The sequence below is a fragment of the Rutidosis leptorrhynchoides genome, chromosome 3, assembly GCF_046630445.1.
Source record: "Rutidosis leptorrhynchoides isolate AG116_Rl617_1_P2 chromosome 3, CSIRO_AGI_Rlap_v1, whole genome shotgun sequence".
NCBI lineage: Eukaryota > Viridiplantae > Streptophyta > Magnoliopsida > Asterales > Asteraceae > Rutidosis > Rutidosis leptorrhynchoides.
This window is the reverse complement of record NC_092335.1, coordinates 74,126,883-74,144,370: the sequence shown is the minus strand read 5'-3', so window position 1 is coordinate 74,144,370 and position 17,488 is coordinate 74,126,883. Positions and strand designations below refer to the sequence as shown.

The 17,488-nt window shown below is 32.2% G+C and overlaps 1 protein-coding gene across 1 annotated transcript; it reads left to right on the top strand.

Annotated features, from left to right (window-relative positions):
- The first annotated feature begins 15,834 nt into the window (after positions 1–15,834).
- LOC139896357 (uncharacterized) lies at positions 15,835–16,517 on the top strand. Its single transcript, XM_071878989.1, has 2 exons — positions 15,835–16,277; positions 16,349–16,517. Exons 1-2 carry the CDS (start codon positions 15,845–15,847, stop codon positions 16,351–16,353), a joined length of 438 nt encoding a protein of 145 aa, XP_071735090.1. The 5' UTR covers positions 15,835–15,844; the 3' UTR covers positions 16,354–16,517.
- The last annotated feature ends 971 nt before the right edge of the window (positions 16,518–17,488 follow it).

The window sequence follows — 17,488 nt, the reverse complement described above, 5'->3', positions numbered from 1 at the left end:
ATTATTACAGGTAATTCAGATTCACCATGTAAATAAGCGTATTCCAAATGGTTTGGAAGTGGCTTTAACTCTAATTTCGGAGGTTCTTCTATCGATGATTTATATCGATATCTGTCTTCTTCTTTTAGCATTTGAATTTCTTCTGTTGTTGGTTCATATCCATTAGCTATAAGTGTAGCTAACATTTCAGCTTCATCAATTGGTTCATTACCTTCTCCTAAAGAACATTCTCCTGTTCCTTGTAATTCTGGAAATTCTTCTAATAATTCTGCATGTGCATCTATAGTTTGAATATAATAACATGTATCATCTGCAGATTGTGGTTGTTGCATTGCTCTATCAACTGAAAAGGTAACACTCTCATCCTCTATACTTAGGGTCAGTTTCTTACCGAACACGTCTATCATTGCTTTAGCCGTGTTTAAGAATGGTCTTCCTAATATGAGAGGAACTTGAGAATCTTCTTCCATGTCCAAAACAACAAAATCTACTGGAAATACTAAAGTACCAACTTTAACTAGCATGTTTTCCATTATCCCTCTAGGATATTTTATTGATCTATCGGCTAGTTGTATGCTTATTCTGGTTGGTTTTAATTCTCCAAGGTCTAGTTTAGCGTATAGTGAATACGGCATTAGATTTATACTAGCACCTAAGTCTGCCAATGCTTCTATTGAACTAAGACTACCCAGAAAACATGGAATTGTGAAACTTCCTGGATCAGATAATTTTTCTGGTATCTTATTCAACAGCACTGCTGAACAATTAGCATTCATAGTAACAGCCGAGAGTTCTTCCATTTTCTTTCTATTTGAGATTAGATCTTTCAAGAATTTAGCATATCTAGGCATTCCTGAAATCACATCAATGAAAGGAAGATTTACATTTATCTGTTTAAACATATCCAAGAATTTGGATTGCTCGGCTTCAAGTTTTTCTTTCTTCATTTTACTCGGGTAAGGAAGTGGTGGTTGGTATGGTTTAACATAAGGTTTATCCTTAACTGTGTTATCTTCATTAACCTTTTCAACTACCGGTTCTTTTTCCTTATCTTGATCAGGTTGTGGTTCTTGTGGAGTAGGAATAGTTTCATCAGAAGTTACAGGTATTTCAGGTGGTTTAAGTGTTGTACCACTTCTTGTGGTAATAGCTTTAGCTGTTTCATTCCGGGGGTTAGCGTTTGTATCACTAGGTAGACTTCCCGGTTTTCTTTCACCTATTAACCTTGCTAGGTTACTTACTTCTTGTTCCAGATTTTGAATAGAAGCTTGTTGATTTCTAAATGCTTGAGCATTTTGTTCATTGGTTTGTTTCTGAGATGTGAAAAACTGCGTTTGAGTTTCAACTAGCTTCGTCATCATATCTTCTAAATTCGGCTTTTTATCATCGGTTTGTTGTGGTGGTTTGTTTTGAAAATTAGGTCTTTGCTGATTGTAAGTATTATTGGATACTTGTTGATTGCTAGGACCTTGTTGGTTGTTGTATGGAATATTTCGGTTATAATTCTGGTTTTGATTGTAAATCGGTCTTGGCGGTTGATAATTATTCTGATAATTATTTCCAGGCCTTTGGTTTATGTATGAAATATTCTCTCTTTGTTCCATTGTTAATTCAATACTGAGACAATCTTTTGTCAAATGTGGTCCTCCACACTGCTCACAACTAATTCGTATTGAGTGAATATCTTTAGTCATCTTTTCCATTCGTCTCTCTACAGCATCTATCTTTGCGGAAATGGAATCTAAGTCATGGCTAGAATCGGCTCTAGCTGCTTTAGATGATCTAATGATGTCTTTTTCTTGATGCCACTCATGTGAGTGGGAAGCAGTATTATCAATAATTTTGTAAGCATCAGTTTCGGTTTTCTTCATAATAGAACCACCAGCTGCTATATCTATGTCTTTTCTTGTAATGATGTCGCATCCTTGGTAAAATATTTGTACTATTTGACAGGTGTCTAAACCATGTTGCGGACATCCTCTTAATAACTTTCCATATCTTGTCCATGCCTCATATAGAGTTTCATTTGGTTTCTGAGTGAACGTAACAATTTCTGCTTGAAGTCTTACGGCTTTAGATGCAGGAAAGAATTGTTTAAGAAATTTGTCAATTAAAACATCCCATGTATCGATCGCCCCTTCAGGTAACGATTTCAACCAATCTTTGGCTTCTCCCTTTAAAGTCTAGGGAAATAACATGAGATATATCTGTTCATCCTCCACTTCTCGGATTTTAAATAGTGTGCAGATCCTATTAAAGGTACGTAGATGTTCATTTGGATCTTCCTTCGGCGCACCACTAAATTGGCATTGATTAGTCACCATGTGTAGAATTTGTCCTTTGATTTCATAATCTGGCGCATTAATGTCTGGATGAGTAATTGCGTGACCTTGGCCAGTGCGTTTAGCTCTCATTCGGTCTTCCATACTTAAAGGTTCCAGATTCTCCATAATTGAATTTGTTGAATCGGTATCACTAGATGATTCTGTTTTAATAGTTCGTTCCTCAACAATCTCTGTTTGAATGATTGGTGGTTCCGGAGGAAAGTTTAATGGTTCAGGATCTATGAACCGTTCCTGAATATTTTCCGGATTCTCAATTGTGAGGTCGGGTTCAAAAAATGGATTATCGAAAATTTGAACTGAAGTACTTGGTCGACTGGATGAAGATTCTAAAGAAAAATCAGCGGCGGTTATATTTGCTAAATGTCTTGATCTAGTTACAGGTGGTGAACGTACAAAAGGTGGTGAACGTCTTGCTCGGTGCATTCACTGAATATCCTATTAGTTTTTTTAAAAAGGAAAGAAAAATTATAATAAGTTATCCAATCAATAGACTTTTCTGATTTTGCCCACGTTTCGAATAGCCAAAAGATGCAGCAGAGGGGCAGGATTCGTTTGGTCTCAATATAATTGAGGACTGTTTGGCTCCAATAACCCGGTCCACGTACAAATCCAACTATTACTACGAACCAGAAAATTTTGATGTCTATTAATTTAACCACTTAAAATAAATTTTCGTAATTTTAAGAAATTTAGATAAGAAGTAGAAAAAATTCTATGTCCTAAAACTAGAATAGCGAGAAATAAGAAAGAAAAAGAGTTCGTCGCAAAAAGTAGAAAAAAAAAAAATTTTTGAAAAATAAAAGGTGACGAAAAAAAAATAAAAGAAACTTATAAAAACTTAAAAATACTTGACTAACCTAACCTTATTACTACAACTAACTTAAAATTATAATCGCAAATTGAAATTACTAATTGGAATGATAATTGATACATAGTAAAAGGTGTCTAAAAATATTAAAGCTTACAGGAAAAAACTAAATCCCAAATGGAAATAACTTAAAAAGAAACTAAAACTTAAAAAGGCGTCGCAAAATTCTAAAGCACCTAAATCTTAGTTTAAAGAAAAAGCACTTAAGGAATTCTACGGCAAAGCCTAAAAATCTAGGAGTAAAAATAACTATAGCAAAAACTAAGTTTAAAATTAAATATGAGCTAAAAAATACAAATATTACGCTACAACGATTAAAAAGGGACAAAATATAAAAATATACAAAAAGTTGTAAAAAGTACAATTTTTATAAAAATATTATTTTTATATTATTTATTTTATTAAACTATTAATTTTACAATTTTAATAAAACTAATTAAACAAAATATAAGATAAATAAAAAGTAAAAGTTAAAATAAAACTAATAATAATAATAATAATTTTTAGGTTTAAATAATAATTAATTAATTAAAAACCCGTAATTAATGCAGGTTTAAGGCTTCTGTTCGCGTGTCAGAGAAGCTCCGCGACTTGCGGTATTCAAGGCTTCAAACCCCGCGACTCGCGGGGTTCAGAAATTCAGTTGACAGCTTAGAATTTTTACGCGTTTTTTTATTTTTTATTTATTTATTTTATTTTCTGTTTTTTTTTGTTTTTAAATAAATAAAAGATTTTAAAATAAAACTTATATTTTTATAAACTAAAATAAAAATAAAGAAACTTATAAAACTTAAATATTTAACAAAATCTTAAAAATACTTATATTTTTGTTTTTCTTTTTATATTTTCGAATATTTAAAACGTATTTTTACAAAAACGAATTTTAATAAAAGTAAACAAAAAAAAATCTTTTTTTTATATTAGCGTTGCGCTTCCGGCTTTTAAGATAGTTCCCCGGCAGCGGCGCCAAAAATACTTGATGTTGTACGAGGTGTATATAAAATAGTTTATATTTTACTAGGAAAATACTATTAAATACGATACAATTTTACACAAGATATTTATTTATTTATAGAATGGATATACTTAAACCTTGCTACAACACTTATAGGCAGTGTACCTAATCGTACAGTAGTGTAGTTTTTAGTAAGTCCGGTTCGTTCCACAGGGAAATCTTTAAACAAAGCTCAACGCTATATTAGTTTACTTTTATAAAAATACAAATATATATATAAGTAATATTATTATTATAAAGGGGGGTTTTTACCGTTTAATGACCGGTTTGTCGATTTTAAGACTTTAGTCGCAGTTAAAACCTAATGTAAAATATAAAATAAATACAAGATTTAAATTAAAGCGTAAAGTAAATAACGATAATGAAATTGCGAATAATAAAAATGCGATAAAATAAAATTGCGATAATTAAAAAGTACGATAATTAAAAGTGCGATTAAATAACAATAAATAAAAGTGCGATAATTAGAAGTGCAATTAAATATAAAATAAAGGAAATTAAATATGAAATAAAAGAATTATGCTTATTTAAACTTCCGTAATCATGATGTTTGACGTGTTGATTTTAGTTTTATGCCCATGGGTTAATTGTCCTTTGTCCTGTATTATTTAATATGTCCGTCTGGTTTTTGTCCATAACAGTCCATCAGTCATAAATATAAAGTGCGAGTGTCCTCATCAAATTATTCTTATACCCGAAGTTAAATATTCCAACTAATTGGGGATTCGAATTGTAACAAGGTTTTAATACTTTGTTTAATGAATACACCAGGTTATCGACTGCGTGTAAACCAAGGTTTTACTACTTTGTTAACAATTACACCAATTACCCTTGAATGTAATTTCACCCCTGTTTTAATTATTCTAGTGGCTATTAATCCATTCCCGTGTCCGGTTAAATGAACGATTATTCGTACATATAAATACCCCGCCCATCGTGTCCGATTGAGTGTATATGGTAATTTATAGGGACGCCCAATTGTAAATCTTTATATTAACATTAACAAACTTTCATTTAATTAAACAAATATAAGCCCATTAATATCCCATAGTCTAATTTCCACAAGTGTCGTTCTTTTGTCCAAACCCCAATTATGGTACAAAGCCCAATTACCCAATTTTAGTAATTAGCCCAACATCATGATTACTTCGTTTTAAATAAGCATAATAATAACTTAGCTACGAGACATTAATGTAAAAAGGTTGAACATAACTTACAATGATTAAAAATAGCGTAGCGTTACACGGACAGAATTTCGACTTACACCCTTACAACATTCACTAACATACCCTTATTATTAGAATTGTAATTAAAATTAAAATTAAAATATAAATTATATATATATATATATCGTATATATTGAGAGATGAGAGAAATAAGATATGAAATTTGATCAGAATTCGGTTTGCTTTATAGCCAGAGTTGAATTTTGGGGCTCCGCGACTCGCGGCAAAATCCCCTTCAAACTCTGCGAGTCGCGGAGGTTAATTTTACAGCTCAGTCCTTGGAGTTTTCTCTGCTGACGGTTTTTAATATATATATATAATATATATATAATTAATATAATTAATTATATATTATATTATATTTATATACATAGTTAACTTGTAATTTTTAGTCCGTTGCGTCGAGCGTTAAGAGTTGACTCTGGTCCCGGTTTCGGATTTTCGAACGTCCTTGCGTACAATTTTATATTTTGTACTTTGCATTTTGAATCTTGTACTCTTGTAATTTCGAGACGTTTCTTATCAATAATTGGAACCTTTTTGATTGTCTTTTGTACTTTTGAGCTTTTTGGTCGTTTGCGTCTTCAATTCGTTGAATCTGTCTTTTGTCTTCACCTTTTATTATTTAAACGAATATCACTTGTAAATAGAACAATTGCAACTAAAAGCTTGTCTTTCTTGAGGAATAATGCTATGAAATATATGTTCGTTTTTAGCATTATCACGAATGAATAAGATTCGAGATATGGGATAGTATGTAATCGTGATGAGATACTTGGAAAAAGGGGAGAGAAAATGGTTTCTCGAACAGGTTCGCCGGTAAACGTTTCAGATTCATTGCCAAGAGAGCAATTCGATGGGTGGAAATGATCTTCGTAGTGAAATGATTTTCGAATATAGGATGATATTCTAACTTAATAGAATATCTATGTATATAGTACTAAAGATTTTGTAGGCAACGGAGGAATTTACAGCATATGTCAGGCAAATCTACAGATGCGCTAAGATAGGAATTATCAGATACGCTAAGATATGAATTTTGTCTATACACTATCGATGCACTAAATGCAGTTAGGCGTGTCTAGACTTAAGAATGCTGAGCAGGCAATTCCCTAAAGATGATAAGCAGATGGTTTCCGACTAGAAATGATAAGCAAAACTTTTTGACAGGTAGACACGGTCAAAGTCCAGACTCACTAATGTATCCTAACAACTACCAGTTAGACACACTAATGCAAGGCCTGGTTCGCTAAGACCAACGCTCTGATACCAACTGAAACATCCGCGACTAATCCTCCCGGACGAAGTCTTCAACAGTTGGTCCCATTGCGATGATCGACTCCAAATAGTATCTTTAATATGAGTTAATGCACAGCGGAAGACTTATTTCGTACCTGAGAATAATATGCTTTAAAATGTCAACATAAAGTTGGTGAGATATATAGGTTTGATGCTAGCAGCGTTATAACTATGGACCACAAGATTTCATGTTTATACATAATACACTCCTCGTGTATGAAAAAGTCGTTGAGCACTTGGTAACCATATTTAACATTTAAATCACAGCAGCATATTCTTAAATAAACCCTACACCGTACCAAGTGTAGTAACGAAACGAAGTACTGTGCAACCGTTTAAAACTGGTCGTCCAGCCCGGTTGGGGTTGTCAGGCCCGATAGATCTATCAACAGGATTCGCGTTTACGCTCCTCACGTAAATATTAGCTACCAAGTATAAAGAAATATGCCATGGTACAACTCAACGTAGAATTTATTTTTGATCACTTGTGTCCATAACGTAAATCATTCATAAAAACAGCGCATGTATTCTCAGCCCAAAAATATTTAGAGTTTAAGAGGGACTATATACTCACCTAATGTATTTTGTAGTAAAAATACATATAACATCATTGATCAAGTATAAGGTTGGCCTCGGATTCACGAACCTATATCATTTGTATATATATATTAATACACATAATTGAAATTGAACAAATTTATATATATATAAGTTTATTTAGTCATTTCATTTTAATATAATAACTTACATGTTTTATCAATAACCTCATTAATTATATTTATTAATATAAAATATTAATATAATTATGTTAGATGTAGTAGATATAGTTTTATATAACTAATAGTTAATTGATAGAATAATAATAATAATAATAATAATAATAATAATAATGATAATGATAATAATAATAATAATAATAATAATAATAATAATAATAATAATAATAATAATAATAATACTAATAAAATACTTATTTTGATAATAATAATAATAATAACATTTATATTAATGATAATTATGATGATAATAATAATAGTAATAATAACAAAACAAAAAAATTCATAATTTACTAATAATTATAATGATGAAAAAAAAATAACGATAATAATAATATTAACAATAATAATAATAATACTTAAAATAATTCTTATATTAATAATAATAATAATAATAATAATAATAATAATAATAATAATAATAATAATAATAATAATAATAATAATAATAATGATAATTCTAATAAGAATAACAATAGTAATACTAATAATAATAATAAAATTAAAAATGATAATAACACTTAAATAACTACCTCATTAAATAGTCTTTAAAAAAAAAACATGTTGCCTAGATCGGGGCTTGAACCCCCGACCTCTCGCTACCTCGACATCCCCTCAAACCGTCTGTTCTATCTTGTTTATCTGATTTATTAACCAACTGATTTATATTTAACCATCTTATCTGTTCTTTATAGTTCTTCTTCTTCCTTACAACTAATAAGTCGACCAGAGAACCCATTCCAGTTCGTAATTGATTTAACGAATTTAGTAATTCATTTATGATTTGAAATCAACTAATATTATTAGCAGATAAAAAAAAATTAAAAACAGAATCCACAGGTACTGTTCGTCGAAGCCCATAGCAAACTAAAAATTTGATTTTGAAAACAAGGCCTTTATAGACTAAGATCCCAACATGAAAAGAGTTAGAAAACATTCATGGAAACTCTCTGAATCGTTACTTTTATCAAAAACACAGCAATGATTTCGAATTTTAGAATAAACACATTCTTTGACTTTTGTTTCTTATACTTTGACTTTCAAAATTCGATTTCAATTCATTGATTTGAAACCTGAAAACTTTCAGAAAGTTTAGATGGGAGGTTCCTAACACGATTGCATTAGTACTTTTGAAAAATTTACTCGAATTCGGTTTTTGATGAAAAAGTTGTCGTGACAGAGGGACTGCTTTTATTTTTTTTTTCTGTTTAAAGCAAAAACGATACTGGAGGTTGCTTGATAGTTGGTTTTAGTGATTGAAGAATCGAGTTATTGGATGCTCAGGACCTAAAAACGATTGAGTGATGTCTTATATGGAGGCTGGGATCGATTTAGTGGAGTCACGGGTTTAATAAAACAAAAGAAAAAAAAGACAGCAGATAGACATATATTTATATCTGATTCTCTTAATATATTTATATATATATATTCATATACCTATATCTGTTAAATAAAAAAAATCTGTATTTTATAAAGCTATTTATTTATCTATATTCATATGCATATATATCTAAAATTTATATATATATATATCTGTTATTATTATTTATAATAAATATAAACCTATTAATACTAATATTGTTGTTAATAATAATAGTCAATAATAAACATAATAATAATATTAATGGAAATGATATTAATAATAGTAGTATTTATAATAATATTCATAATACTAATTATAATAATACTGATTATAATATTAATAATTGTGTTAATAATAATAATAAATAGTAGTGATACTAAAAATCATAAGATTGAATATTTTAATAATTTTTCTAATTTGCTATAAAATAATAACAATAATTATATTATTTATAATTATGATATTTATAAATATGATCTTTAACAATAATAAAGAAATATAATAATTTTAAGTAACACCATTATTAGTATTATTAATGATAATAATACTTATCTATATACACACATTGTTCGTGAATCGTCAGGCATGGTCAAAAGGTAAATGATTATCCGAAAATAGATTTCAAACTATCTAGACTCAATATTAAAGTTTTTGCTTATCGTGTCGAAAACATATAAAGCTTAAGGTTTAAATTTGGTCGGAAATTTCAGGGTCGTTACATAAAGTATTATATATCTAATACTTTGTTAACGTTTCAATTAATAAGTATATATTATATATACATTTTATAATAATTATCTACAGAAATCCTATATGTATATATAAATTCATTTTAAGTACAACTTAATTATTTTATATCTTATCTTACTTATTTAGTTTTAATGTCTAAATTATATTTTACAATTTCAAGTTATTATATCTACTACATTATGTATATGTACATTTTTATTTACAAAATAACTGTTCGTGAATCGTCGGAATTGGTCAAAGGTCAAATGGTTTCACATAAACTGTTCCAAAAATTTAGAGACTCAACTTTACAGACTTTGCTTATCATGTCGGAATCACATAAAGATTAAAGTTTAAATTTGATCGGAAATTTCCGGGTCATCACACCCGTCACATTACCACCAATAAACTTCGACTTACCTTTGTTCAATTGGTTCCAAGCTAGGAAAAAATCTTCACACGAAGTGTTGGGTAGTGTTATATCACACATCGCCCGTGAAATAAAATATTAAGTAGCTTATAATAGCTTGGGTTCCTCATCCCCTTGAGTTAATTTTTGGGGTTGAATTGGATTCAAGTATATTAAACACTCTTTATGGTATCTGAGCCAAACGAGCCAAATGTGTGATGTTGGGAGCCCATGTGTGCACGTCTTGATGTGATGGGGCGTGTTGGGTAGTGTTGTATCCCACATCGACCGTGAAACAAAATATTAAGTAGCTTATAATAGCTTGGGTTCCCCATCTCCTTGAGTTAACTTTTGAGGTTGAATTGATATCAAGCATACATCATCTAACTTAATATTATCTAACTTAATATTGGATTATTAATGCACAAAGTACAACACTTAAATACATATATACATATTTGTAACGTACTTAAAAAGTGAGTGCACAAATAACTTTGTATAATATAATATATAATAAAATGTAATATGATGACTAAATATAGTACTATTTAGATTAATTGTCTTTTTTTAAAATCAAATCCTATGTGTGTGTCATCACTTTTTTTATAGGTAATACGAGTATACACCCATATCACTAATATTCACAAATGTTTAATTATTATCACCTTAATTATGACTTGATTCAACGACCTCAAAATTAATGGGATACCTCGATATCGCTACGATGCCAAAGACCATTTGATTATATATGTCACTATTAACGAATGACGAAGACTTCATGTCATCGTCATTACAGTTTGGAAGACTTTAGTGTTTATCAACCAAGAAAATTATGGAGAGACGAGGAAGATGTTGCGTTACTGAATCACATTGTTTGGCAGGGACCTTTGCACTGGAAAACAATAACTGAAAAACTCACTGGAAGAACGTGTATTGTTGATTGAAATTTACACAATTTAATACGCTTATTTTTTTTAGAACAACGGCTTGGAGTTACTAACGGGTTACGAACGTGATTTCAGAACCCACCCAGACGATCAGTTCACTGGACGAACATTTACAGTCCTACCACCCTTCTAGAGTAAACCCCATGACGAATCTGTACAGACATCATGTGTGGTAAAGCCCCTGAGTGTGGCTCAAACGACTAAACGTCTGAAACCTTCAAGGTCCGTGAAATGGGCGGGTAACCACAAGGGAAATAATTTTGCAGCACATGAGAGTCGAACCCCTAACTTCCCTTATGGAATGTCTGATCACCACCAATGCACCCACACCTCGCTGTCAATTTAATACGCTTAATGAATGAGTATAGCATTAACTGCGTTAACTAACTAACTAATAATTATATTCTTCTGGTGAATTTTTTAGCGGACGAGTGTTGAAACCGGTGGTGGCAACAGTTGTTCCCAGACATCCACCTAAATCCATTACTATATGAAGCAGTTTTATCAAAGATGGCATGGGACCCGAAGTACGATAAGAAACACGATCTCTAATCAAGAGGAAGGAATTAGAAAGATCATCTGATATTAGTTCTGGCAGAAAGTCGTTCTATCTTTTCATGAACTACCACCACTATCATCATGGCGACTAGCTCATTGTTTTGATTTTCTAGGGGTTGGGCCGTCACTAGAACCACTACCACCATCATCGTCGCAACCACCTCAATATTTCGTTTTTAAGGGACTGGGGCGTTTGACGGAGGTTGCTGATCATTAATAAAGACAAAGTTGGAATAGTATGACTTGTTGATAAATAAATTAAATTTCTAAGTTTCATATTACTTATATGAAGTTGATGATGCTTTTCTTATTTTGGAAGAAGCTTAAGTTTAATGAAATATGTTTGTTATATTGTCAATAAGAAAAGAAATTTAAATTTTGTTGAAAAAATTTTGTTAAACAATTAGTATATATTGACCCCAAACTACCAGCAATGATGTTATAGTTGAGGAATTTGATCGTAAACACTTGATCAAGAACTACTAACAATGAGTTAGTATTTTTTTTTTAAAGATATTATTACCTACTGGAAGGACACTTTCATTTCCTCCCAATAAGGTATTTATCGTTTCCTTTTCATTTTTCTTTTAAATAAGTTAATGCGTGAACATCATCCTCACAATAAAGTTATTGCTCCTTTAGCGGGGACTCTGTTGTGAGAACATGTCATCATAATAAAACTATTGTAAGTACCTTTGCACCTTGAAGATTTTTTCCTACCTAAAAGGTCCCATTTTTGTAGTGACAGAATCAAAGAATTACAATGTTAACTATAACGGAGCCACCTACATGTTACACTTATTAAAACTAAAATCAAATGAAAGGCCGGTACAAATTAATAAGTTATTGTTAATTACGTATTGCTCTCAACTAAAGCTTTGTTGTATCACTTGTGTGCGCTCACTTCATCATGGTGAAGTCTTCTATTTTTAGTTAGTTAAATCTTCTTTGTAACCGTTTATCATCGGATACTTATACTTCATTGACATTCTTTAAGGAATCTTTGCAGCTTTACGTCACTCGGTGTATAGTCAACTACAACTACTGAGCGTCGATGACCTACCGTGCGAGACCTGGTATGGAATATTACATGGCCGACGTAAATGTAAAGGTTTTTTTTTGTTTTCGATTATATACATATAGATATTGTGTATAGATACAAATATAAATATGCTATCAATAAAATATTTATATTTATGGTTCTCCTCCTCAATTTCCCATGATATAAATTAAAATAAATTCGTTATTTACTAATGACTAACTAAAGAAAGTCCGATAAATTTATTTCTCGTACGTCACATTTGGAAGAAGAACTATTTTCATTAGCATACTTTATAGAGTCAATATATATATTAACAACTTATGAAATGTATTCTAGTACTGATTTGAGTATATAAGCTGATATCATTATGTGTTATTTCTACAGATATAAGTAGGTGACAGTGAGAAATAGGGTCCGTTACTCAAATGGATCTTGGAGCTTTTCTTGGGGCTGGTCCAGACCGTTAACATGTTGTCTACTTGATGAGCTCGAACGTTTGTCTTCGTCGATCAAAACCAATGATTCTCTTGGTGATGGTAAAAGCTCTTGAAGGTGGTTGCTGGACGCTAAGGGGACTTATAACTCTAGGTTGGTTTCTTGCAAACTTGATGAACTTATGATATAGAGGTCGATTAATTTCAAGCCTACCATGCGTAATAACTTAGTTCCACAAAAATTAGCCATATTTATTTGGAGATCTTTACGGGGTAGAATTCCGGTTAGAGTTGAATTAGATAAACGGGGCATTGACCTTGACACTTTGCTATGTCCCGTTTGTAGTGACGTGATAGAATCGGTTGACCATAATTTGGTTTCCGGTAAATTAGCAGTCGACATGTGGAAGGGCATCTTTGCTTGGAGGGATTTGGCACTCCCAAATAATTTGTGCGTTGAGAATCTCATTTCGGGTATAAATCGGAGTAGCAACTCGGGTCTTGAGAAGAAGATTGGCAAGCTATTGAGTGGGTAACGGGTTACTACCTATGGAAAATAGAAGCCAAAAAGTGATCCGGAACGATTCGTGGGCGGCTTCAAGAATCATTAGCGAGATCCAAGTTAAATCCTTCGAATGGATTTGTAACCGGTCGTGAAGAAAAAACCTCGATTAGCATCAATAGCTACTTAATCCTTGCTCTTTAGGTTTTCCACAAGTTAACAATTTGGATCCCGGCTGAATTTGTACACTTTGAGTCTGTGTCCTCGTTGTTTTTTCTTTTGTACCTGGAGTGGTTTAATGTTGGCTGCTCAAGCCATGTAAATACTGTATCATGCTGTAATTTTTCTCCATATATAAAATATATACTTGGAATTTCAAAAAAAAATAAATAAATAACCAACTGAAACATATTAAGAATGTAACGTATGATGAATTGATGTAAACAAGTTACATTCGGGCGCGCGCGTTGCGTCGGGTTCGTTTTGGTTGGTTGATCCGTGTGGTTTACTTAATGTTATTTCATAGAGCGGTAGTTATTTACATAAATAAAATGACTAAGGTTAATCCAGCCATAAGCTATTTATGATTCAGGTATCAACATTATTAAATATAGAACCTAAAATAGAATAACATATTCAAACAATAAAAACAAAATCGATGTTCAATTAGCTGTTTAGGCAATTCTCTTTTCACAACTCCAACTTGAGTATTCCCTTCACTTACATCGCCAAGTTTATCTTGAAACTGAATTACAACCCGTGTAATATCCCCTTCCACTGTTGTAAATTTAGTGTAATTTTGGGTTTTAATCTACACTTGTAAATGGGTTTGGAGGTACGGAGTGTACACCCATTAAGTGATAGATTACCTGGACCCAAAAGTGATTTTCTATTATTTACTATCATGACTTGGTCTACCTGAAATTTGACTAAGTGTTTTCAGTACTAAGTTTTCTTAGTAAGCTGAAATTTGGCTAAGTGTTTTGTGCTGGTTGTTCTGCATTGCTGGTCCTTGTACTGGTTGTTCTGCATTGCTGGTCCTTGTGCTGGTTGTTCTGCATTGCTGGTCCCTGTGCTGGTTGTTCTGCGCAGCTGGTCCCTGTGCTGGTTGTTCTGCGCAGCTGGTCCCTGTGCTGGTTGTTCTGCGCAGCTGGTCCTGTTTGCTGGTTCCTCTGCGCTGCTGGTCCTGTATGCTGACTTTTGCGCTGCTGGTCCTGTATGCTGACTTTTGCGCTGCTGGTCCTGTTTGCTGATTTTTGCGCTGCTGGTCCTTTTGCAGTGCTGGTTCTTAAGAGACAGCAGTAAGAAAACACTTAACACAATTTTGAGTGATTACGGAAGAATTATTCTTGCACCCACTTTTGCTTTAGTGGTTGAAGGAATAATACTTGTTTATTATAAAGTGATCACTCATGCTTTGATAGTTGTAAAATATAATATTTGTTTATTGTAAAAGTAACAACTTTTACTTTAATGATGGAAGTGATAATATTTGTTTATAGAAATATTCTTCCTGTAACCACTTTTGAATATTATAGAAGATACTTTTATTAATCAATCGGCCAATTGATTTTAATAAAAGACTCTTTCATGATAAGGGTGTATATAAATATATTAACCAATATGCATGAGAACAGACACAAGTTACGAACACCAAAATATTCTTCTGCAAAAGGAATTCTTGTTTCTGCCAAAACAAGAATTTAATCTCTGTCTTATCCCAAAGTGATATTCGTGTAACCCAGGCTATAAGGGTCGAATAATTACTTTCGGAAAGTGATACCACGATTCAGTGATTTATCCGGCTATCGATTATTTTACCCTACACGAAAGAATTTAATAAAACCTCCAACAATCGAAAGTAATTATCTGTTATAATCGATGGCGGCTACGATGAAACACATGACGGCGAATTTCTCCAAACTTGATAAGTTTGAGGGAATTGATTTTAGGAGATGGCAAAAGAAGATGCACTTCTTTCTGAGCAGCATGAGTGTGGTGTACGTACTCAGCACACCAATTCCTGAAGATCATGGTGATGATGCCACTATTGAACAAATTCGGAAAAGGTGCAAGTGGGAGAACGATGACTACATCGCTAGAGGTTTAATCCTCAATGGTATGGCTGATTCCCTTTTTGATATTTACCTAAATGTTGAATCTTCTAAAGAACTATGGGACTGTTTAGAAACCAAGTATATGTCTGAGGATGCTTCTAGTAAAAAGTTCCTTGTGAGTAATTTTAATAATTACAAGATGGTCGATTCTAGACCGGTCTTGGAACAATACAATGAGCTCATTCGTATACTTGGTCAATTCACACAACATAAGATGAACATGGATGAGTCTATTCAAGTCTCAAGCATAATTGATAAACTACCTCCATCTTGGAAAGAATTTAAACATTCTTTGAAACATAAGAAGGAGGAGTTAACTCTTGTTGAGTTGGGTAGTCATCTGCGTATTGAGGAATCCCTCAGGTTGCAGGATAATGACAAGCCAAAGAGCAACGAAGTTGCTGGTACGTCTGTTGTCAATATGGTGGAACATAAAAAGTTCACTAGTAATAATGACAAAAAGGGCAAACGTAAACATCAAGGTTATAACAAGGCTAATCCGAACAAGAAGTCTAAATTGACTTGTTGGAAGTGTGGTAAAACTGGACACATGAAAAAGGATTGCAAGGTTATTTTTGGTAATAATAATGTCAAAGGATCTAGCACAAGCGGTTCGGGAAATGGTTTAAACAACCACAACTCGAAAGGTCAGAATATATTTAATAATTCAAATGAGAATTATTATGTTTCATATATATCTGAGGCTTATTTTGTGCAGGATGATGATGTCGCGTGGTGGGTTGACTCGGGAGCCACCACCCATGTATGCAAGGATAGATTTTGGTTCAAGACTTACGAGTCCGTGACTGATGGATCAATTCTTCATATGGGAAATGAGTCAACAGCCTCTGTTCATGGACGTGGAAGTGTGGATTTGTGTTTTAGTTCTGGAAAAACTATTTGTTTGTTTGATGTTTTGCATGTACCACAAATAAGAAAAAATTTGGTTTCCAGTAGTGTGTTAAATTATTGTGGTTATAAACAAGTGATTGAATCTGATAAGTTTGTTTTGTCAAAACATGGTATGTTTGTTGGTTTTGGTTATTTATGCAATAGAATGTTTAGACTTAACATTAATCACTTGAATGTTAATTTTGCTTTTATATCTACTTCTAGCATAAATAATTCTACACTTTGGCATGCTAGACTAGGACATATACACTTTAAAAGAATGCAAGATATGTCTAAAGATGGATTAATACCGGCTTTTGACATGAACAATGAAAAGTGTAAAACGTGTATGTTAACAAAGATCACTAAGAAACCATTTCAAAATGTACATCGTGATACTGAAATTTTGGAATTAATACATAGTGATTTATGTGATTTGCATGCTACTCCTACTTTAGGGAACCAGAAATATTTTGTGACTTTTATTGATGATGCTTCTAGATTTTGCTATGTTTATTTGTTACATACTAAGGATGAAGCATTAGATAAATTTAAAATATTTAAAACTGAAGTAGAATTACAACAAAAGGCTTTGATTAAAAGACTTAGAACAGATAGGAGAGGTGAATACATTGACCAATCGTATTTCCATTCCGTTGGTATTATCCATGAGACCACAGCTCCTTATACTCCATAACAAAATGGTATATCTGAAAGGAAGAATAGGGTCCTTAAGGAAATGGTTAATTCCATGTTATCCTATTCGGGTTTAAGTGAAGGATTTTGGGGGGAAGCTATGTTAACCGCTTGTTATTTGCTTAATAGAGTTCCTAACAAAAGAAACAAGATTACACCTTATGAACTTTGGAATAAAAGGAAACCTAACTTGAATTATCTTCGGGTATGGGGCTGTAGGGCGGTTGTAAGACTACCTGATCCCAAGAAGAAAAGTTTAGGTGAAAGAGGT